This window comes from Mesocricetus auratus, unplaced genomic scaffold (genome assembly GCF_017639785.1).
Source record: "Mesocricetus auratus isolate SY011 unplaced genomic scaffold, BCM_Maur_2.0 Super-Scaffold_100020, whole genome shotgun sequence".
NCBI lineage: Eukaryota > Metazoa > Chordata > Mammalia > Rodentia > Cricetidae > Mesocricetus > Mesocricetus auratus.
The window spans coordinates 42081976-42106793 of record NW_024429201.1 but is presented as its reverse complement, the minus strand read 5'-3'; the positions used below and the strand labels follow the sequence as shown (position 1 = coordinate 42106793).

At 39.4% G+C, this 24818-nt stretch overlaps 1 protein-coding gene across 13 annotated transcripts in view; it reads right to left on the bottom strand.

The window, feature by feature from the left end:
- The window catches only part of Cast (calpastatin), a 104515-nt gene that overhangs the window by 58188 nt on the left and 21509 nt on the right, over positions 1 to 24818 (bottom strand). For 6 of the 13 annotated variants that reach the window (XM_040728942.1, XM_040728931.1, XM_040728934.1 and 3 more), the window contains 2 exons: positions 20951 to 21022; positions 975 to 1034 (listed from right to left, as the gene is read on the bottom strand). In XM_040728942.1, coding sequence (XP_040584876.1) covers positions 975 to 995 — 21 coding nt within the window. In that variant the 5' untranslated portion in view covers positions 996 to 1034; positions 20951 to 21022. Of the gene's footprint in view, positions 1 to 974; positions 1035 to 12504; positions 12579 to 15574; positions 15695 to 20950; positions 21023 to 24818 lie in introns of those variants that run through there. The other 7 variants (XM_040728935.1, XM_040728938.1, XM_040728945.1 and 4 more) reach the window with 3 other exon arrangements.

Sequence of the window (24818 nt, the reverse complement as noted above, 5' to 3'; positions counted from 1 at the left end):
AGAAACCCCCAGAAATTAATATGAATGTAAAAATATTACATAAAGCTGTCAGAAATATAATAAAATTTAAAGGTAAGCTTTATAAAACTTAGGTAAATAACCACTTCCTGATATTTTCACTCTTCTAATTCAAGATAAGGCAAGAGGATCCCTGGTAGTAACTTATGCTGCCACATCTCCTGGAACAGGAAACTGCTGCGATGGCACAGTGACAGGGAACACAGCAAACGTAAGCTGGGAACTGTAGATAGAGCAATTTGATAATAAGGAGCTGGGGGTCCTCAAAGCAATCGAATATTGGAACACACAGAGAAGTTGAGAACATTTTGCAAATGCCTCCTCTTTAATGTCTACCCTGAAATAGTTCTGAGAAACAGTTTGACCCACAGTAACTATGGTAGAGATAGATGCTAAGGCAACTTCAGTTGTCTGTCAGAACTGGCCTCACCCTATGTGTCAACTACACTTCTTTTATTCTGAAATTCTGAAGGATAAATGTAAAAACAAACACCCAACAGAGCTCTAAGGAGCTTGTCATAGAGGCAATACTCTCCTCCATGACCCACATATCAGAAAGCATCTAAACAACCAGTATCCGTTTCCTTTGCTTCTGTTGTCACTTAGGTCACTTAGTATAAGCTTTTTTAATTCTTAATGTCTACCAATATATTACAACTGCTAACTAGAAGCTACAATCCCTATTCACTCGGTTCCAGAGGAATGTACTCAGAGAGATTGTCGCTCTTCTTTTCAAAAATGTCATCAAGGGGGAAATTTCCAGCAATGACACATTTGAAAGACTCTGAAACAACAGAAACCTGTTAGAGGAGGACTTGCACAAACTTTCAACTCAGGAAGATGTTGACTTCCAGAATGTGAGCTCTCTAAGTTAAGGAAGCCATCTGTCAACAAGCACACTGCTCACAGTGAACTTAAAGTCTCATTCCTTAGGTTGCCCCTCTTAGGTTCTTTACCTTAGCTTCTGTGGTACTCATGCTGGGAAACTTGCTGGTTGCAGCAGAGGAAGCTGGCACCTAGAAAAGAAACAAAACATCAGAGTTGCCATGACTTCCACTGTACTGGGTGGTTTTATGTCAACTTGGCACATAATGTAGAGTCATCAGAGGAAGGAGCCTCAGCTGAGGAAATGCCTCCATGAGATCCAGCTGTATGACATTTTTCTCCTTAGTGATCAATGGGGAAGGCCCAGCTCATGGTGGGAGGTGCTATCCCTGCGCTGCTGGTCCTGAATTCTTTAAGAAAGTTGGTTGAACAAGCCATGAGGAGCAAGCCAATAAGCAGCTCCCCTCCATGGCCTCTGCATCAGCTCCTGCCTCCGGGATCTTGCCCTGTCTGAGTTCCTGTCCTGACTTCCATCAGTGATGAACAGCAATTCTGAAGTGTAAGCCTAATAGAGCATTTCCTTCCCAACTTGCCTTTGGTCACGGTGTTTAGTCACAACTTTAGAAACCCTAAGACACCCACTTAAAATTATCCTCAGCTTTTCTTCTCCACACTTCCTCTAACTTTCCACCTTGGTTTCGCCTAGTTTGTAGTACTGTGTTCATAATTCCCGATAGGAATAAAAGTCTGTGGCCAGATCAAACTGGCTCAGATGTAGAAGCTCTTGTGTGTCACATAATATGAGCCAGTTACTTAGAGCCTCACACAACTTTTCTTCAGTAGATAACAATACCTTGCAAGTTTATATACATAGCTATTTGGTACACTTTGTTGTAACAATTAATATTATCTTTAAAGGAATGTGCACTTCAACACTTGTTAGAACCATTTTTAAACTTTGTTTAAGTCCTAGCCACCTCTGTTACTTACTAGTCTGTGACTTTAAGCCACAGTTTTTCAGATATGTAAAATGGGATATAGTGTCTATTTTGCAGGTTTTTAAGTATTTGATATAATTATGTAAAATGTCTGCCACATTATAAATGTTAACATAATTACTAGCACATTGTTACTAATAGGACACAGTTTGAGTGTTAAGGAAGTCACACTGTATTTGAATACTTGGTTCCCCAGCTACAGCTTGTTTTGAAAGATATGGAACCTTTGGAAATGGAGCCTAGCTGGAGAAAGTGGGTCATTAGGATGGCATGGTTGGGGGACGGCTATATCCCCAAAACCATTAGCTAAAATAAACCCTGCTTTCTTTATGATATTTTATCACAGTCACCAGTGATTTATCTGTCTGTCTATCAATCTATCTACCATATAACTGTATATCTTTCATCTATCCATCTACCATCTATCTGTATATTTAAAAATAGAAATAAGTACATAACATGACTGCAATTGTCCTTTTAATGCTATATAAGAAAAAGACATAGGAAGACAGGAATTTGAAGAGAATGTTGTTGTATTCCCTGCCTCATATTGCCTCCTCCTTGGAGCACAAGACTTAATAAATGGCCCTGCTTTGGAATGCATAGGGGAGGTGTAGTCCTGCAAGTGAATCATCTAAACAGTGGGTTTGAATGCATGCATAGCATTGAGTACTGTTCCATACTTAACCTGTATTATCATGATAATATTAAAATAGGCATTTATCATTTAGGCAAATACCAGTTCAGGTTCATGTAAGCCTCTTCACATTTGAATTCATTAGATTTTTTTTTTTTTGGTATTTACGGGACAGGGTTTCTCTGTATTGTTTTTGGAGGCTGTCAGTCCAGCCTGGCCTTGAACTCACAGAGATCTGCCTGCCTCTGCCTCCCGAGTGCTGGGATTAAAGGCATGCACCACCACCGCCCGGCTGAATTCATTAGAATGTATAGCTCAGGGATTCCTTCTGGAACAAGTTGCCTACTTATGCAATCCACTGTCAATAAACAATTGTGATTGTCAGGAAGAATGGGAAGAGTCGATAATTCTGTCTCCAAGTCTAGCCCTGAGCCACTTCACAAGCTATGTCAAGGGCAGCACCGGCCTGCCACTGCTCTTCTCTCACCAGATTCCATTCAAGGGGTGGTAGTAGGACTCTGCTACTACCTGTTGCCCATGACCAAAGTCACTCACCACAGACCTCAACTAACACTGCAGTTAAACTATGGTAACTTACGGAATAAAAGACCACAGTTTTAGCACACTGACTTGTCAAAAAAAAATATGAACTTATTTCTAAGCACTCTTAGGCAACAATCAGCAACATTCATGCACACACGAGTGCGCGTGTACACACACACACACACACACACACACACACTACAAGCACTGTGGTAACCTCTTTCACAATTTTTTGAGATAAAAAATTAGAACATATGCAAAGGTAGATTTTCTTTACAGTTAAATTAGTGGAGAAATATATGAGTATTTATATTTTTGTTGAGAGTAAAATTTGTTGGGAATTGAGGTACTCGTACACAGATAATTCTACCTCCACAAGGTGAAGGTAGAAATGTACAAATTTCTAATCAAATTCTGTAATTTCCCATTCCTTTAGTCATTTTCTTCATCCATGTCAAACCAGTAGCAGAAACAAATTCTGTACATGGAAGTGCTTTCTATGATGAAAGTCTTTAGGCAAAAATTAAATTTTAAAATATTTTCATTATTTATTTGTATGAATATTCTCCTGCATGTAAGTATATGTACTATGTGCATGCCTGTAGTTCAGAAGAAGTCAAAAGAGAAAATCATGTTCCCTGGAAAATGGAATTTTAGATGGTTGCAAAGCACCACTGGTGTGCTTAGAATTGAGCCAGGATACTATGCAAGAGTTACCAAGTACTCTTATCCATAGAAATCTCTCTCTAGGCCATCAAATATTAATTGTTAAAATCTAAATTTTTAAATGTGTATAAGATCATATATCTTCAGACTATTCCTACCCAACTACTATTCTATTAAATAATCCCTGAAAGTGAGCTTATGTCCAATAATGGAGACATCCAAAGGCCCACCAAGAATAACAAAATCTCCCCATATAAAGCTGTAAATTAGCATGATCATAATGGGATTTTAGCCTAAGACATTGGTTCAACAAATTCCACATTAAGACATGTCAAGTTTTCCAAAACTGAAATATGAATGCTGATTCATGGGGACTATGGGCAAGGAAAATGACATTACCACGTCATTAACCCTCTCAACTCTGGGTTATTGCATCTTGTTCAGCTCTTATTCTAGAAGTGAAAGTAAAAAATTTTTAATGTTTCTGATTGCATATAAAGGACTGAATGTGCCTTCATTTTGTATCATTTGAATTGCCAAGAATATACGTAAATAATTATTATAAATAGTCATGAAAAGTTAACTCCTAGAACTTTAAAGGGTATGAACTTTGCCAATGACCTTGTCAAAGACTACATATAGACTTTAAACAAATAAGAAAAGGGAATCTCACAGTTTACTGGTTCCTTTGGTTAATGTGGAACACAGTGCATACCCCTGTTAAATTCTGGGGATACTGTGGTAAGATCAATAGATACACCTCGGCTTTTGTGAAAGGTAGAGCCTAGCCAGGGTTGAAAAGAGTTAATCACTCTAGCAAGTCAATCTCATGAAAACTCAGACTATGGAACTAGAGCAGAGGACTCTGAGACAGATGATTCTGAAGGTATGACAGATAATCTGGTGACATAGGACAAAGGGGAAACACAAAGACAAACAGCCAGTGTGATGGGTGTGGACACATATTGTTCCCATAGACTCACATGTTTGGCTTGGCCCACAGGGAGTGGCACTATTAGGAGATGTGTCCCTGTTGGAGTAGGTGTGGTCTTGCTGGAGGAACTGTGTCACTGTGAGGGCAGGCTTTGAGGTCTCATATATGTTCAAGCTACTCCCAGTACACAGTCATTTCTGCTGCCTGTAGATCAAGTTGAAGAGCTCTCATGTTCTTCTCCAGCACTATGTCTGCCTGCACACCACTGTAATAATAACTGACTAAACCTCTAAGCTGCCAGCCAGTACATTAAATGTTTTCTTTTATAAGAGTTGCTGTGGTCATAGTGTCTCTTCACAGCAAAAGAAACTAAAACTAAGACATCCAGGGAAATGCCTCCATACATGAGACGTGCATAGCTGTGTATGCCAGCACCAATGCCAGGTCCATCTGTGTCCATGGACTGCAATACCTAGCAAGCATTGGTCCTGGGAATGTCAATGGGCTGTCAGTTTTCAAGTATTCCCACACCCTAGAAAGTCAGACCAGAGTGCAGCTGAAACAATACTTTGCCTTCCAAATATCCAAGGGAATCTCTAAGTACCCAGAGTAGTACTGATTCTTTATAATGTGAGCTGAGACACCAGAGAAATGCCCTGATAAAAATAATTCACCATCCTCCCATTCAAGAGCCATTATCTAAAAAGCACCGCTCCAGGAGTTGAGGATACACAACTAAACACAACCTCAGGAAGTTGAGTCCAGAGATGTAAAAAGATCACCAACCAGGCTTGTCACATAACTTAGGTGTTCTAGCAAAAGTGATAAGCAATTTCTTATGGGATAAAAGAAATGTTTGAACTCTAAATAAAGCTCAGGTCCAACTCAAGCTTGTTATGAGGCTGCAAGAGAAGAGAAGATACGGAGTAGATTTTGGTTCCTAGAGCCCCCGAAGTTTCAGATCAATGGGAAAAGGTGGGGCTCCTGACGAAGAGATGGACTGCTGTAATGATCTTTTATCCATTCTGCTGACATTAATTCCAGTTAAAAGAAAAATTTCCCCTCAGTTCCTTACATCTCTGGCTACCGCACAGAGACTCTAACTTAATGTTTGTCTGACAGAGTCATCTGGTTTCTTTTCAAGGATGCTCACGTCCTCTGTGACCCTCATTGCCTCCGCTGGAGTCAGACAACCTCACTTCAATGTCTCCTCACCTCTACCTGCTGCTTCAGTTGAGACAAGACAGAGTGGGGCATCAGAAGTACTAGATATTCTTCTGCTAAGTTAGACCTTGCTTCCTTTCCCAAGTAGTAATCCCAAGCTTAACATTTCCCTCCCCTGTAGCACTGATGGTCCTTCCTATTGGTGGGCCTGCTTTTGTTGAAGGCTACCTAGAACATCAGGCCCATGCCTATGCTCTTCTTTTCCACTTGATAATGCAACAACAGCTTTGTTGTGAAACACTGACCCTGCTTCATGTATTGGCTGCTGTCACACTGGGAGTTTTGGGTTCCTTCCATAGTCTTCTAATTTGCTTCCCTCTGGGAGCTTCTTTTGCCTACTCCATGTTCCTTACTACTCACTCAGCATCCTATCATTCACTGTGACTTTAAAATGCTGCTTTCTGAGAACACTGAATTCTCTATAATTTTAAGTATCTTCTATTGTTTGAGCTATTCACTTTATCTTATCAACTCCCTGCTTTGTCACTTATTCATTATTTTGTGCCTCAATTTCAACGTCTATAAAATAGGTATAGCACCTGTTGGCTTTGGACTTGTAAGGAATTTATTCCACTCAGAATCACCTGTATTCAGAAGTAGTGCTGGCTGTCAACCTCCCATCATTTCTTTTTTTTTTTTTTTTTGTTTCGTTTCATTCTGAACACACTGCTGGCCTAGTCACCAACACCAGCACTTAAGTAATTCCAAGGTTCTCCTAACAGTTTCTGAGCTTTATTCTCTCCTATCTGCATCTCTATTCCAATTTATCTTCCAATACCTTTTGTTCTATAGCTGCCTAACAAATGCTTCGAAAATAACTAAGCCATCCTATTTCCACACTGATAATGTCTACTATATGTTGGATATAGTTCAGTGCCTTTTGCCTTTTAAAAAATTCTTCATTATTTGATGTTTAGTCAGCTCATTCATTTTCCTCCTATGGCTCCCTACCCTATGTTCCCTTTTGCCAGGATGGTGTCCCTATCATTGCATCAGAACTATAGCAGGTAGCCCTATGCTCTAATTCATAGTGCAAGGGACAGGGGAATCCAGCCTCAAGACTACTTGGTGGGATACAGATGACATTCAATGCATGCACAAACTCAGGTGAGTTATTTAGCCACACTGTGCCTCGGTTTCCTCAGAGGCAAAATGAGAATACTTATCATTTTTACTTAGCTAAAGCATTCTTAGCTAAAGCATTTTAAAAAATGTTTGAAGGGTAAGCTAATGTACATGAACAAACGATGACTACTGAACAGCAACTGCTTTAAAATCACTACTTATTATCAAGATTTCGGCATGATGCTAGTCCAACCTCCCACCTCTGAGCTCGTCACCATGCCATCCCCAATGCCTAGGAAACCTTTCACAATGGTTCAACATATAGTCCATAAATTCTATACTTCTCAAGAAGGTGTAATCATACATTCTGCATGGAGGCTTACCCAGATCTTGGGGTGAACATGGCTCATGATTTATCAGTGAAGCTCTAGGCCTGTCAAGAAACAATTCTCTCCAGTGCCTATTATGGTGCTGAGTATATGTTAGCAAAAAGGAGCTCAAAACTCATTGGTTGATTCAAATCTTATTTCCATTTTTTAACTGTCAAATAATAAACTATAGTTTTATTACCTTATTTTTAAAACTTTCGCTTAGAACCAATTATATAATGTGACAGAAGATGTAAGTCTCAGTCTTGGTGGCTTCTTTGTGCTCCGTGCAGGATGTCATCTAGACATAATCATCTCCTGACTGAAGGGCAGGCCAGTCGCTCCTTGCTGTTATAAGATCCATTTATATACCCCAAGGAAAAGGGCATTTGGACAAAATACAAAATTAATAGTAAACATTGTCTAAATTTAATAAAAATACTGACAAATCAACACTTATTCTTAACTTCTAAAATTTGCACTAGTACATGTACAAGAGTAAAGCAAGTCATTCATTTCTGATTCACAAACTAGATTCTTGCTTAATAACATATTTCAAATAACAAAAAAGAAATCATGAATGTAACCACAAGATCTCTGAAATAAAGAAGAATGTGTACTCCACAAGGCAGCGGCCAGACCCATCCCAGGTGCTGTGTACCCTCCAGTTCCCAAAGGTAGTTATGCAGAAGTTGCTCAATGTGCATTTGTATGAATGTTGCACATCAATAAACATAAATTATTAGTATATAGTCCAAATGTAGCACTGTGTGAACTTTACTGTTTAATCACAAGAAAATTCACCTACAGAACAGAAGAGAAAAATGGTAAAAATAACACATTCTGAACATTCCATCATTTCATCTTATTAGTTGTTGAACATCTTGGAAAAAGGAGATGTAGACAGACAAGCCCCTGAGCCTCTTTGTCAGAAACAATAAGTAAATGCCTCATTCCCTAGCAAGCACCTTCCTAGGGAAAGCTACAGTCTCAAACAGCAACACTGCGCCCACTAAATACAAGTTTACACGTTTCCTTCTTAATAATGGGCTATTTACTTCAGAGGATGAACACACAGACATTCAGACTTGCTTGCTGCATGTCATGCTGTCCTATCTTAGCACACATCTGTGTACCTTTAACTAGTAAACTGTGCTTTTAGTAAGAACTGCAGTTTCTTGTGGGGTCATCTAAATGAACACAGAGGTTACAAAAAATGCCAACAGTGAGAGATTTCTAAACAAGAAATTATCAAAGATTAATTCAAATGCAAACACATAAGAATAATTGTGGGCTCCAGAATATTAAGATGGAGTTTTGGGGATGACATTCTGCAAGCTATGTAGCCTGAATGGTTCCAGGAAGACCCACTGAGAATCGTTGACAGGATCCTCCCAAGCGGAGGTTGGTGTTCTGGCCTTCTTGGGGCTGAAGCTGTGATCTCTCAGCTTCTTGTCCCTGCTACCATGCCTGTCACTTGCTGCCATGCCTCCAAGCCATAATGAACTCATATTACACTGGAACTGTAAGCATCACAGACTTTCTTCCATTACAAAGAAGAAAAATAACCTATCCATGCCACACGATGGGACTTTACTGTGGCCTTGATTCTACACTGTATATAAGATCACATCATTTAGTGACAAAAAATGATTCCAGAACAATCTCAGCTGAGATTGTAGGCTACCATTATATTATGAATTACAGAGATTTTACTGTACATACCTTTCCTGATCTTCTGTCTGTCTGTCTGTCTATTTTTTGTTTGTTTTTTCAAGATAGGGTTTCTCTATGTAGCTCTGGCTGTCCTGGAACTCACTCTATAGACCAGGTTGACCTCAGACTCATAGAGATCTGTCCAACTCTGCCTCCTCAGTGCTGGGATTAAAGACATGCACCACGATCGCCCGGCACATTTCCTGATCTTAAAGATACATAAGAAAACAAAGGCTTTTAACATTTCCTTCTCATCATTCTTTAACATGTAAGTATGGAATTAGCTTAAATTGCATTGTGGTAATATGATTGCTTTTTTAAAACTTTTCTTTGAATTGCTTGACCTGAGTGTCATAAAAAGACAGTTAATCGAATTTTGGTTTGCGATTAGGACAGAATTTTCAATAATTTTTTAAATGTTCCTACACATCCTCCGTTCATTTTGTACTATGTATTTACCTGAAATAGCATTTTCTACTCTGAAAATTATAAAATCAAAATATTGACCAAATCCAGACTACACTGAAAATGCTGTATGACTTTCAGTATCAAGTGTTCAATCAGGACTGAATTCTTAGTATAAAAAAAAATAAGTATATCCATTTCATCAGTCTGCATTTTGACTTTTATCTGTAATGGTGAAATTATATACACATAATATATATATATTATATGTAGCAAATTATATAATATGTATTATATGAATTATATATAGCAAATAAATGTTTAAAAATAAAATTTCCTTATGGTCAGTAAACGTTCAAGCTGTATACCTATTTTATGCACCTACTATATATGGTTGTATAAAATTTCTTGTGCTAAAAGGAGTTTTGGGTGGAAAAGGTTTATGGAGCTCTGCTTCACAACATGTATTGTTTAATATTATAAAATGGGAACCTGACGATATGTAAGCAAACGGCCACCTATAAATGACATTGAGCTGTCTCAGGGGAACACAATAGTGTGCTAGCAGGTCATTTATGCATCAGAACATAGTATATAGCAAGGCTGATTATGAAAACTCCTAGTGTGGAATTAGACATCACAGGTGATCAGAAGGTCAGGCTGAATCTCTCAAGGATGGTTCCAAAGATGATTAGGACCGGCTTCATGGTGGAAGGAGATTCTATTCCTTGCGTTTTTAGTGCAGTGCAACAACTGGGAGGTGAGGAGCTACAGAATCTTCCCCTTGTTTTGACTCAGTTTATATGTTTCACATACCTGATTTTAGGGTACCTCTACCAACACTGAGGAACTAAATGTCATTATCAGTATTTAATAAATGAGCAAAGTGAGGCTTGCAAGTGATGGAGCCTTTGTTTGAACACAAGGTTCATGAATATTTTGCTATGACAAATTCCATTCCTTCACTTAAAAAAACTAAAAGTAGCTGGAGGTTACAAAAACTGCAGATAAACGCTTGAATGGGGTAAGCATCCCAGATAAGTAATACAGCTTAGGTGAAACTTGGATATGGGGAAATTCTACCAATCCTCAGATCAGGGTGTAGTAGAGAATGAGCCAATCTGAATATCACATGGGGGAGGGGTGGACAATGAAAGTTCAGCTGAAAATGTCATACATTATGAGGTATATTTAAGAGATGACCATATTTAAGATAAAAATAGAGTATCAAAACTCAAATTTCTCTAGGCAGTGAAGTATACATGAAACTTTGGCCTCTGGTGTAATCAAAATAAACATGCACATGTTGCCTAGCAACTAGGACAATAGTCACAGCAGATGTAGGATCTCAACACAAGCTAGGAAGATCAGAGAGCAGATTACTATAATTACATGTGTCTGATAATAAGTCCTATCACCAGGCATTCTATAAGTCCACAGAAGTCATGAAGTCAAGCTTTCCCATAGAAACATACTTTAGCTGGTGAATAAAGTTGTTGCAGGATGGCAGGCAGTCCCATAGTTACCATTGCTTTAACAAGTTACACACTAATCTTGTTTACCTTTCTCAAAGAAACTGTCTCTGCTCTTGCAATGCCAGGATTATAGTCATGCATCACAAAGTCTGGGTCTGAACTAAGTTCTTAGTAAGAATGGTAAAATGGCATAAATTATAGCAAGGTTCTCTTATCCAAGTTGACTTTCAGAAGACAAAATTAAAATGGGGAATGAAGTAAAATGGTACCTGGAAATTTACAATATACACTGATAGCAAGTTAAATATTCACAAACAGTGAAGAGTCATCGTGACAGTAGAGAGAAGAGTATCTGTGGGTTCTGATTCTGAGTCCTGATGCATGAAATGCTGTGTGATATTCAGCAAAGTCCTGAACTGCTCTGTGCCTATTTCATTTAACAGTTCCTTCTAGTTTATTATTAATTTATCCCACCCTTACTTCAAGTCTGCCTGCAATGCGGTGGTATAGGGCATATTTTAAGGCATAATTGATTTGAAATAGAATTAAGCAACTTGGGCAATGATGCTGATCTTTCAATTTGAGCAAATGTTCTATAATTTCCTACATAGTAAGAGAATTTTTTGTTATAGACTACTATTAGTTCTACTATATAACAGTGTTATCAATACTATTAATATATATTGCTATTAACTAATAATGTTTTTCTATATTCAAAGATGGCTAACACTTATTTCATGCTGCCTATGTAAAGGATCTAAATAAGCACAACTAAGCTAGTGTCTTCTGTCTTAGGGTTAGTGTTGCTGTGATGAAACACCATGATCAAAACTAACTTAGGGAGGAATGGGTTTATTTATCTTACAAATCCCAAGTCACAGTCTATTGAGGGAGGCCAAAAAGGATCCTGGAAACAGGAACTGAGTCAGAGTCCATGGAGTTGCCCTGCTGGCTTGCTCCTCATGGCTTGCTCATTCTGCTTCCTTCCAGAGCTCCCGAGGACCACCAGCCCAGGGATGGTACTACCCACAATGAGCTGGGGCCCTCTCCCATCAATAACTAATTTAAAAAATGTCCCATAGGTTTGCTGATCTTATGGGGGCATTTTCTCAACTGAGGCTCACGCCCTTCAAATGACTTTAGCTTGCATCAAGTTGACATGAGACTAACCAGAACGTCTTCTAATTCCATCAGTAGGCACAAATATTTATATAAAAATCAAACAATATCTTAATATAATGGGCACAACAATAAAAGTATAAGATTGACTTCCAGTACTTACTTGAATTCAGATAAAAATTCTGCTGAATTATGCATATAACATTAGTGAACTAAGTATAGGACTTTGTAAGATCAGTAAATAACAATAACCAGAATCAAATCAAATCTTGATTTCTGTGTGACACATGTTAAACTCTCTGGGACTATGGTTAATCTTTTATAAGTATGTCTTTATATATTAGTATTATTATTATAAGATAAATTAAAATGTCTAAATGTGCCTCATGAATATACAAATGCTGAGAAGAATAAATGAAATGCTATGTGAATCAGTTAGACTAGTAATTGTTGGAGACCTCCCCTGAGCACAATGGAAGATGATTGGCTCACAGTGATGTCAGAAACAGACCCAATAGTTGGAACTCAGAATCCAGTATCTCAAGACGAAAGCAATCCTGGCTGCAGGCCTTGTGCAGAGTTATTGACATAAAGCTGGGAAATACAAAGAACAGATTATCCACAAAGCACATGTTAAGCAACACCACCCCAACATCCTCAGCCCTGGGCAACAGCAATGGACTTTTCTCTGGACGCAACCATGAATTTAAAAATACACTATGACAAAGAGGAATGTCACACCTATGGCATTGAACATTCAGAAATCGAATCATTCTCTCCATGTGGCACAGGGGTTCTGAGCACAGGCATCCACACACGTAACCCTGAATGATCACAGGCAGGACGTTTTATGAAAGGGGTCCACAACAAAAGGAAACGGACTCCTGGAAAGCAATTTTCCCTGAATAAGAGTTTCAAGTCATATGCTTCAAATGCCATGAGAAAAGACTACACTATTAGTGAAAGTCAATGGCTGCAAACACAAAGTCATCTGAAGCATACTTTAAATGTTTTAATGTTCAGAGACAAAGGAATGAAAATGTCACATAATTCATAGACAACAGTATGAATTATGCATACCTGGACAGGGATGTAAGTGAGTCGATGAGACAGCTGCAGATATTAATCTAACTACAGCAGAGAAAAAGAGATGAAGAATATGAAAGAGAAGTCACAGTTGTGAACAGTATAAGTTGTGGTCATGAGTTTCAGTTCCTTGTTGAAGGCCTAGCCCTCTAGATGAATACATCTTTAAAATTGTGTCTCATAAAAAAAGTACACCTCTAAAAGATTATAGTATGTGACTAATGATTGCTAGTCTTTGAAACTGAGTTATTTAAAAAGATTGTATTTTCCCTGCTCATATGTGCAGCACAGAAAAGGCACATATAACTGGCAAATGGACTAATAATTTTATTTTCTGCAACTTTCTCTGGCTCCACTCCTAACAGAGCTGACAACAAGGCAGACTACGCGGGAAGCTGGACTCCGATCTCTGGGAGGAACAGTGTTCTCGAGTGCTTTCCACAGCTTTCATGCGCTTTGCACAGCAACTGCTCAGGGTGTACTCGGAGACATCACCAGGTCTGGTTAAGTGAATTCCATGTATGAGGAACATCACTCTATTAAGTGTTCAGACGGTGTGACGGCATACTCAGAGGAGTTAGTTGAGTCCACAGGCTGTCTTCTATGTGATCCAGAACTCTAATTCTGACTATAATGTTTTGCTGAGCAAGGAAGGCCAGAAGGCTGCTTCCAGGTGGGATCTTTAAAGTCTCGTTCACTACTCAGAGCAGTGGTCATCAAACTTTTGATAAATGTTAAGAACTCGTCTCGAGATTTAGATCATTCAGTGAACCTGGCTGGGTGGCTAGAGACAGGGCTTGAGAAGTTTCTCAAGGGATATTTTAACAAACTTTACCCCACGGGACTTTAATGCAGATGCATCCCAGTCCACGCTTGATGAAGCATTGCCTGAGTCCATTCCAAGAAGCTGCATGGCATCCCCAGCACAGAACCAGGAGAGCACAGGACCATGGCTAACCTAGAGTCTCTCTTAGGCCCACATTCTCTGTCTGAAGTCCTCCTCCTTTCTGAGGAGATTCTAACTGCTAAAGCACAGATCACTGTGTCTAAGGAGATCTTGGTTAGACATAGCTACATTTGTCACTATGTTGATATCCATCTGAAAGTCTCTTATCAATGTTCCCTTCACCATTCATCTCACAATTTGCATTGACCATGGAGCCTACAGAATGAGGCAAATTGTATGAAGTTAACTCAGTGAACTCATAAAAGAAGATATGAATCCTTCATAACATAAACATCTCTCCCCAAATAAGGCCTATTGCAGTCACTTTGAAATAACGTATTACTGTTTAGTGCAGACAATAGAACACTACTGTGCATGAACTAAGCACTGCCTCTTTGCTTAGCATGAGTACAGTTGTCAGCTAAATAGTTAAGGTTCAAACAGACTTACTCAGAAGCCTCAAGTTCTAGATGTTGTAAATTATCTTTCAAGTAACAGAAATAACTCGGCACTGTTACACAAAGTGCCAAAAAATGTCTGTTAAAAATCATTGGGTAGCTGACATGCTTTCCTTCTAGCCTTTCAGAGACTGAAAAATCAGATTCATTCCCACAATCAAATGATCAGCTCTTGGTCAGGGAACACACTTTTTGCCTTTGAGCAGTACATGCGCTCCTAATAGAGCTGCTCTGCAATGCAGAGATTTCCCCCTAGAAACCATTTTGGCAGGCAAGAACCTTTGAGAGCTTCTGAATAAACACTTCTGTCCCACTGGTGTGCACGTGGTGGATTCATGAAGACTCCAGGCTCCCACATCCCACCGAATGCGGGAAGCTGCACAAACTCTCTGCCTCGTTTTCTCGGGGTACATGCACAATAGGAATAATGAACTTGCTTCTCAGGGAGTAAACAAGTGGAGAACGTGGGGCCCTAACACTTCGGAAGGCACCCTGAAATCTCCGAGGAAGACACCGTGTTCTTGAAAGAGTGAAGTTTCTATCTGTGATGGTATCCTTCCACAGTCTTGAGTTGCGTTCGGGGAAACAGAGCTAAACCCTGTTACAACACTTGCCCCACCACACCCAGTGTGTGTCAGGTACGCAGAAAGGTCACACGCAGTGAGCTCATTCTCTGAAACAGGCCATAGACTGGCAGCCCTGGGGGAGGCAGGGTGGGCACGGGCCTCCGGGGTGAGGTGGGGGGCGTGCTAAAGACCAGAAAGGGCCGAGCCAAATCATTAGATAGCTGCTGCTGTTCTTTTCAACACGAGGAACAGGGGACAAAACCCCTGTTTTGTAATCCTTCATGTCCTGTCAGCAGATAAACTGGCAGCTCTAAGGCCAGTAAGACTGCTCCAGAGAGTAAAGGTGGGGGACAAACTCCTTCAAAGTTAGAGCCCATCAGGAGAGAAATGCTAGCTTCGCTCATGACAACAGCAAAAGAACGAGTCCCTGGCCGGAGTCGGCTGCAGGGTCCCGGCCCAGGCACGCTGAGGGCCCGCGAAAGGCAGACAAGGCTTTGGAGCAAAGCGACCCAAATCAGTACTCACTCTGAGCCTGACGCAGGGGCAGGAGACCTCAGCTTGGGCTGGAGGATGATTGCATTCCGGTAGAAACTCAACCTCTGCCTTTCAGTTCCCAGCTCAAACTGATCCCTCCCGAGTGACGCGCGGGCCGGGGCGGGGCCTGCCGGTGCTCCCGCCCACCTCAGCAGCAAGCCGGCCCTGAACCTGCCCAGCCTGGGCTGTGCTTCCCGGTGCTTCCCAGCGTTCCTGGCATCTCCAGGAGGGCTAACTGAGCCCATGGCCTGTGAGGCCAGCCATGCGCCCTGTGTTCCCTACATATTGTGCGCCGCAGGGCATGGCAGGTCTCATGTTCCGGGGTGCCACTTTTTGACTAACAAAATAAGCAGCAAAGGTTGGCGAACTCCACCAGTACAGTCCCTAAATAGTCCTTTGAAGCCATGAAGTTAATCCCGGGTTCCAAACACCCCTAAAACTGCATACTGGATTTTTTTTTTTTAAGAACAGTCTAACAGAATACAAAATGTACTAAATCGTTGAACATTATACTATTTCGTGATTGGAAACTTCAAAGAATAGATTTGAAACCATCGAATAAAATATGTAAATTCAGAACTCGATACTGCTATTCTACATTGATAAATAAAGGCAACACTCTTTGAGAAGAAAGCCAAGTTATAAAGTTAGTTACCATATTTTAAACGACATGGAAATCCAAGCTTTCCTAAAGCCACAAACCAACACGGATAGCAACCCTGGTCCTTGACTGGAATGGGGGAAGTGATGGTGACTGGTGTTAGAGGAATAGAGGCCTCAGACCCAGCTGACACCAGACAGCTGAGCAAAGACTCAGTGCTGTATTCAACCAACACAGAGGTGATAATTGGGAGTCACTGAAAGAGGAGAGCTCTCCCTTCAAATGCTGTCTTCTCCACATCCCAAGGTCAGTCAGGGTGGGTGCCACCCTCTGCCTTCCCATGCACGGTGTTCTGCACAATGGACCTGTTCCCATTTTCCTTGTACTTCTATCAAATAGAGCCTATGAAGTAAGGCAATGCCCATCTCTGACATTTTATAATCTCCCAAAATACCTTGTTGGAAATCTTCTTAATGAAAATACACATTAGATTTCATGTCTTGTTGATTGCTAGAATTCTCCTTTCTTTGGGAGAAATTAGGTACTTCAGCTCTCCTAGCCTTCACTGAATTATTTTCCTCCTGACAAAAATAGCACAGACTTGGTTGGGACATGCTCCAGTAGTCATGAGCCCTGGCTCCTAGCTCCCAGCATTAGGCAGCTGTGGCTTCTTCAATGAAAGGTGGGGGAAACGGAGGGGCTCTGTGCTCCAGAGGCCTCAGAAGAGTAACCACAGGGATAGGGAGTAAACTTTGGCTAGTCTTACCCAGGGAGAAAGGGGCTCCCAGTCAGAAGTGAGCAAGATGTTCCTCATGGCATCCCTTGCCAGCTGAGGCCACAACATGACTGCTGTGCCTGTCACGCTCTTTGAGGGTTGTCCTCTTTCTGAGTGTGGTTTTCAAATCATATGGTTTTTTCATTAGCTGGTGATGCCTATTCAATACACAAATGCTAGGACTTGCTCCAGCCTGGGAATCAATTCTTTGATTCCAAAGCTGAGCATCTTCATTTTGGCCAAATTCTCCACTGATACAAAAGTAATATGACACACGGTAGTTAAAGACCTGGTAGTTTGTTAGAAAAGCAGAAATGAGCCTCACCCCAGACTTCCTTAACCAGAGATCTGGTTTAATAACTGCCAATGATCCAAACGCATGAAAATAACACGAGGGTTACCAACAGACACACATTGCCAAATGTTGGTTACTCGCACATTACTTACATAATATTTCAAAATTTGCTGCAATTATATTATGATTACAAAATTTTAAAATAGGTTTCCCTTTTAACTCAGAATTAAATCTTGTCTTAAGCAAAAGTATTAATATGATTATGAGCTTAATGTGTAACTTTGTAGTACATCAAAGTATATGTATGATTATTAAAATAAAATGTTTCCTATCTACCAGAGTTGTCTCACAAACCACATGATTCAAGGTATCTGGAGGATTATAATTTTGAATGTCAGAATTAATCTAGCTCTTGGCACAGATTATGGAGAAGAAAAGCAAGAACTTTAGCTATCTGTGATACCCAAGTTAAGAGAACGTGCACAGAGCATTTCCCGATGGCTGCTTGCTTTTCTTATCGATCTCCTCCCTTTCAGATCAGGAAAAATGTGCTTGCAGCTTCTTCTGTTTATAAGCAGGTTGCTGCTGAAGAATAAGTTGTCAATAGCCTCACTGTTAAGTTAGAGAGTTCTGTCTCTCAGTCTTTAGTGGGTCCTTGCCACTTGACAGCTGTTGACACAAGTAAAAATCTTTAGCATATTTCCAATTTTCCATTTCAGCAGTGTATCTCACCAAACTAGAACATAGAAAATTATACGTACATAGTCTCTTGTAGAAAGATTGGACATGTAAGTTACATTAGCCAATCAAATGTGCTATGCTTGGAGAATTCAGAGAGAAGGCTAAGGTTAAGAGTGCTTGCTGCTCTACCAGGACACCTGGGTTCAGCTGCTAGTACCCTCCCCAGGAAACTTACCATTGCTTAAAACACCAGGCCCAGGGAATCTAACACCTTCTTCTGACCTCTGAGGGCACCTATTCACGTGGCATATACCCACACATAGACATACACATTCACATAAATAAAAATAAACTCCTTTGTTGATAAGATGAGCTTGGAGATGAGCAACATGAGGAGGCTTATAATTATACGGACAGCGATTCTACAGAAAGGGTTTGACAGCAAAGGCTTCTGGTGTTGGTCCTAATGGAGCTAAATACTGAGCTGTGGTTGTAGCATAATTTAGCCAGAGAAGCTCCATGTGCTGTTGTACAATATTCCAGGCAGCAAAACTTGAGCCTCCTTCTGCTGGATTCTTGTGAGTTGCCTGTGAGCTGTCCCTGGAGAAATTCCTTTCTATTCTAAACTAACCAGGGTGGATCCTAATCAGAAATAACTTTCACTACTATATCCTAATAGCCTATTGTTCTACTGAGACATTCCATACAAGCTATTTTGATGATCAAAATAGTTGTCAGAACTATTCCAGCAATAAAACTGAATGACAAATTATGCATCACAATTTTATTATATTGATTCTAATCAGAGTCTGTATAATGCCTGAAATTTCATCATTGTTCATTATTAATTTATTAACAACTAAATTTTAGGTGCTAACATTTCATAGTAACTACTTTGAGTTAGATATATTCAAATTACATGAGGTTTGGATCTTTTAAGCCTATAATTATATAGCAGGTAGGATATTGCTTATGGAGATAATCACTCACTTTATTAACACAGAATTGTTTTGGAGTAGGCAGAAACTGAACATCCAACAGTTTCAGTTAATAGTAATTCTGGAGTCTACAAATGACTCCACTAAATTTCACTGTGTACATGGGTTTGCTAATGAATCAGATCATAATTGAAAGGCATAATTTATATTTAAGTTAAATATAGCCCCAAAGTACATAATAGTTAAGACTTGGAAAATCTTTCCAGTACCTTAACAACAAATAATGGGGACTGACCAGAGGAACCACAGTAAGCATGTTTCCTAGGAGCTGTCGGCTGTCCAGTCCAGGGCACAGTGCTTCACACATTTTATTTCATTTTCAATTTTGCAGCAGTCATTACAAGAAATCGTAGTCACCTTCTGATGAGCTCAGTTATACTAATGAAAGACATGGCAAGGAGGAAACCCAGACTTGGGACTGTCAGACTGTGGAAGAAGGACCTCTTGAGTGAGCACCAGTGTTTTGGGCACCCAGCATCAGCCACAAAGGCTAAAGCAGCACCATCTAAAGCGCCGTCATCTGAAGCCTGTCTAAAGCGCCATCTAAAGCAGGGCCGTCTGAAGCAGCAAAGCACCTCTGTACTAGCGGTCTGTCTCCCAGTGTTCTTTGCCACTTTTACTGGCTGGTAGAATTGCGATTTGAAAAGGTCTATAGACACACTTCACATCTTAAATTTGGGGTGTGGTGGCCCCAGCCTAATGTTACAGGTTCATTATCTTTTTACTGAGTCTTGGGTTGAGTACCTTGAGGACTCTGGACACATTATAATATCAACCATTCATCAAACAAATGGCATAAATTTAAAGATCAACAGACTTCATGGGGGCAAACATCAATTTCAGAGAAAAGGTGTTTGAATAAAATACCTTGTAGAGAATTCTGAAATAGCATAAGGTTTCAGATAACCTTGTACATAACTGACCACAGCACAGAGTTGCAACAGGATCAACAGAAAATTTTCTCTTATTTTTGGATTTTAAAGGTGATGTTTCACTGATTCTTTTATACATTGCAAAGCTCAGAGGTGTTAATACTACAAAAAAATGCTCAGAGTTTATGGAATCTATCATTGTCAAGGACCATTTGGGAAACCTCGGCCAATCCTACCTCCATCTTATTTGTTAGGAGAATACATTAAGGTTACCTAAACTCTCTGAGCTACTGTTTCCTAAGGAATAGAGGAATAAATAATATAAGGCTCTTAGATGGTTTTATAACGTAATTACACACAACACTTAGCAGAGAACCTGGTGTGATGACACATTATGAGAGATATTTGAATCATTTCTGAAGAATCAGGAGAACAGAAAGATTTCACTCATAGTATATGCAAAAGCCTAAGACTATCTACAGTTATTTATTATCATAATACCTATTGAACACATTATATGACATCGGTAACTATAACATAAATGGCTTTAGTAAGTTTTAAATCATTCAAACCATTGAAAGTAGCTAAATCCAGGACTGAAAAGATGGCATGGCTCAGTGGATAAGAGCACTTATTGTTTTTGAAAAGGACCTGGGTTCATTTTCCACTTAGGTCAGCTCAGAACTGCTTGTAACATCAGTTCCAGGGGTTCTAACACCTCTTGCCTTAGAGAGCACCTGCACCTGGGTGGTGCACAAAAGCTCGCACAGGAACTAACATACACATAAATAAAATATTTGAAAGAAGCTACATCCTCCCTCTCACAGAAATAATATGATAGCCAATAAGTTTTCATGTGTTATGCCTTTTCAATCAGATGTTAAACAAATAAGCAAGTACTTATGTGACCTTTGAATGACAAATGCCTCCTGTGGTCTCCAGTACTTGAACACTAGCTCTCCAATTGGTGGTGATGTTTAGGGAGTTTTAGGAGATGCAGCCTAGCTAGAAAAAGGAAGGCACTGAGGGCTCACGGGTCCTGGGATGTATGTGTGCTGATTGCTGTCCATCTGTGCCCCACTGACTGATGCCTTCCTTGTAGAGCAGAGAGGATCAATGCTTTCTTGGACTCAGAAAGGACCTACCTTGATGGCTGTGGCAGCTCCACCAGCGTGGGCTCTGGAAGGCTGACTGCTCCCCAAACTTGCTGTTTTTTTCTTGGAAACAGAAAATATGACTTTCAATATGAGAGAACACCTTAAGAGTGTGTAAATTATTTATACGACTACAAACACTTCAGTAAACAATAGTTATATTAGTACACTATTAGTACACAAATACACACACACAGACACACACACACACACACACACACACAAAGTAAAGGACCATTTGTAATTTTCATAATGTTGCCTGAAGAGTTTATAACTAATGCAAAGGCAAGCAAATTCCACTAAAGTCTTCAACTGAGCAGTTGTCTTATGAATTGAAGTCCCTCCAAACATTTCACTCCCTGTGTGGTGGCTACTTTCTTATTTATGGATCAAAGAGCACAAATAATAGGGGGTGATTTAGAAATAGAAAAATATAAGCAAGAACCTTTCTATTAAACGGTCAATATCTATGCCCCAAATATAAGGGCACCCACATTTGTAAAAGAAACATTACTAAAGCATAATCACTCATCAAACCCCACACTCTAATAGTGGGAGATTCCAACACCCCATTTTCACCACTGGACAGATTTGCCAGACAGCAAATTAATAGAGAAATAAAGGAACTAACAGATATTATGACTCAAATGAGATTAACAGACATCTATATAATATTTCACCCAAATACAAAAGAATATACCTACTTCTCAGCACCTCATGGAATCATCTCTAAAATTAACGGCATACTCAGTAACAAAGAAAACCCCAACAGATACATAAAAATATTCAAATAACCTCCCTGTATCTTATCAGAATACCATGACTTAAAGTTAGAATTCAACAGCAATACTAATGGCAGAAAGCCCACAAACTTATGGAAAGTGAATAATGCTCAATTGAATCACCATTGTTCAAGAAAGAAACAAATAAAGAAATTAAAGATTTCCTAAAATTCAATGAAAATAACTGCACAACATACCCAACTTATGGGACACAATGAAAGCAGTACTAAGAGGAAAGGTCATAGGACTAAGTGCCCACATGAAGAAATTGAAGAAATCTCACACTAGGTAATTAACAGACTAGGTAATTAAAAGAACCACTGAAAACTCTAGAACAAAAAGAAGCAAACTCACCCAAGAGGAGTAGAGGGCTGTATGTAATCAAATTAAGAGCTGAAATCAATAAAGAAGAAAGAAAGAAAGAAAACAACACAAAGAATCAGTGAGACAAAAAGTTGGTTCTTCAAGAAAGTCAAGAAGATGGATAAACCTTTATCCAAACTAACCAAAACACAGAGGAAAATATCCAAATTACCAAAATCAGAAATGAAAAGGGGGACCAAACAACAGACACTGAGAAATCCAGAGAATCATCAGGTCATACTTCAAAAACCTGTACTCTACAAAATTGGAAAATTTAAAGGAAATGAACAATTTTCTCCATAAGTGCCACATACCAAAATTAAATCAAGACCAGATAAACAAATTACATAGACCTATAAAACATAAGGAAATAGAAACTGTCGTCAAACATCTCCCAACCAAAAAAAAAAAAGCCCAGGATCCAGGATCCAGGATCAGATGATTTCAGCACAGAATTCTACCAGAATTTAAAGAAGAGCTAATGCCAATATTTCTCAAATTGTTCCACACAATAGAAACAGAAGGAACATTGTCAAACTACTTCTCTAGCCTATAGTTACTATGGTGATATATTACTCATGATTTATTAAAGCTTCCCTGAGGATTCAGTAGGCAAAACCAGCCAAAAGCTATAGAGGTCAGGCATTGGTGAGACACACCTTTAATCCCAGCAGCCATACCAGCTCGCCAGGCACTGGTGGCACACACCTTTAATCTCAGAACTCAAGATTAAGAGGTAGACAGATCTCTGTTAGTTCAAGACCACAATGACTACACAAAATTGAAACAGTCCTAAAAGGAACAACTCACACAAAGGTGATCTCAGAACCTGGGATCACAGGCCTTTAATCCCAGCACTACACAGGTAGAGAGGGGAATAAAAGGCAGGAGGAGAGAGGAGCTGAGAGCTTTTGTCTCTGAAGATTCATGGAGACAGCATTGTCATTTCAGCCTCATTTCAGCCGGGTAAAGGCAAGATCTACTGGTTTGGCTACTTTGCTTCTCTGATCTTCAACTTGAAGCTTGAATCCCAATATCTGTCTCTGGGTCTTTTATTTTTCCTACTCCAAGTTACCCTGATACCCAAACCACAAAGACACGACTAAGAAAGAGAATTGCACACCAATCTCTCTCATGAACATTGATACAAAAACAACAAAATACTGACAGATTCCAAGAACACATAAAAAAAGTCATTCACCATGATCAAGTAGGCTTCATCCCGGGGATGCAGGGATGGTTCAACATACAAAATCCATCAATGTAATCCACCATATAAGCAAACTGAAAGAAGAAAACCACATGATCATCTCATTAGATGCTGAAAAGCCTTCAACAAAATCCAACACCCCTTCATGATATAGGTCTTGGAAAGATCAGGGATACAGGGATCATACTTAAACATAATAAAGGCAATGTACAGCAAGCTGACAGCCAACATGAAACTAAGTGGAGAGAAGTTGAAAGTGATTCCACTAAAATCAGGAACATGACAAGGTTGCCCGCTCCTTCCATATTGATTCAATATAGTAATAGAAGTTCTAGCTATAGAAATAAGAAAGCAAAAAGAGATCAAGAGGATATAAATTGGAAAGGGAGAGGCCAAACTTTTGCTATTTGTTAATGATGTGATAGTATACATAAGTGACCCCAATAATTCTACCAGGTAACTCCTACAGCTGATAAACACCTCCAGTAGTGTGGCACAATACGAGATCAACTAAAAAGAGTCAGTAGCCCTCATATATACAGACAATAAACAAGATGAGAAAGAAGTCACAGGAAACAACACCCTTCACAATACGCACAAAACATAAAAAATATCTTGTGGTAACTCTAATCAAACAAGTAAAAGACCTGTATGACAAGAAATTTAAGTTGCTGAAGAACAAAGTTAAAGAGGATATTAGAAAATGGAAAGAAAGATCTCCTATGTCTTGTATAGGTAGGATCAACATAGTAAAAATAGCAGTCTTACCAAAAGCAATCTACAGATCCAAAGAAATCCCCATCAAAATCCCACTACAATTCTTCAAAACCTCAAAAGAACACTCAGCTTCATAAAAAAAAAACAAAAAACCCAGGATAGCCAAAAAATCCTGTACAATAAAGGTACTTCTGGATGCATCACCATCCCTGATTTCAAGCTCTATTATAGACCTACAGCAATTAAAACAGCTTAGTATTGGCATAAAAACAGACAGGTAGACCAATGGAATTGGATTGAAGACATTGATATTAATCTACACACCTATGAACATCTGATTTTTGACAAAGAAGCTAAAATTACACATTGTAAAAAAAGACAACAGTTTCAACAAATTGTGCTGACACAACTGGATGTCAACATGTATAAACATGAAAATAGATCCATATTCATCATCATGTATAAAACTCAAGTACAAATGGATGAAACACCTCAACTTAAATCCAACCACACTGAACCTCATAGAAAAGAAAGTGGCCTTGAAAGCATTGGCACAGGAGACTAAATATAATACCAGTAGCACAGACACTGAAATTGACAATTAATAAATGGGACCTCCTGAAACTGAGAAGCTTCTGTAAGGCAAAGGACACAGTCAACAAGACAAAATGTTAGCCCACAAAATGGGGAAAGATCTTCACCAATCCCACATCTGACAGAGGGATAATCTCCAAAATATACAAAAACTAAAAAATAATAATAATAAACACCCAAATACCAAATATTC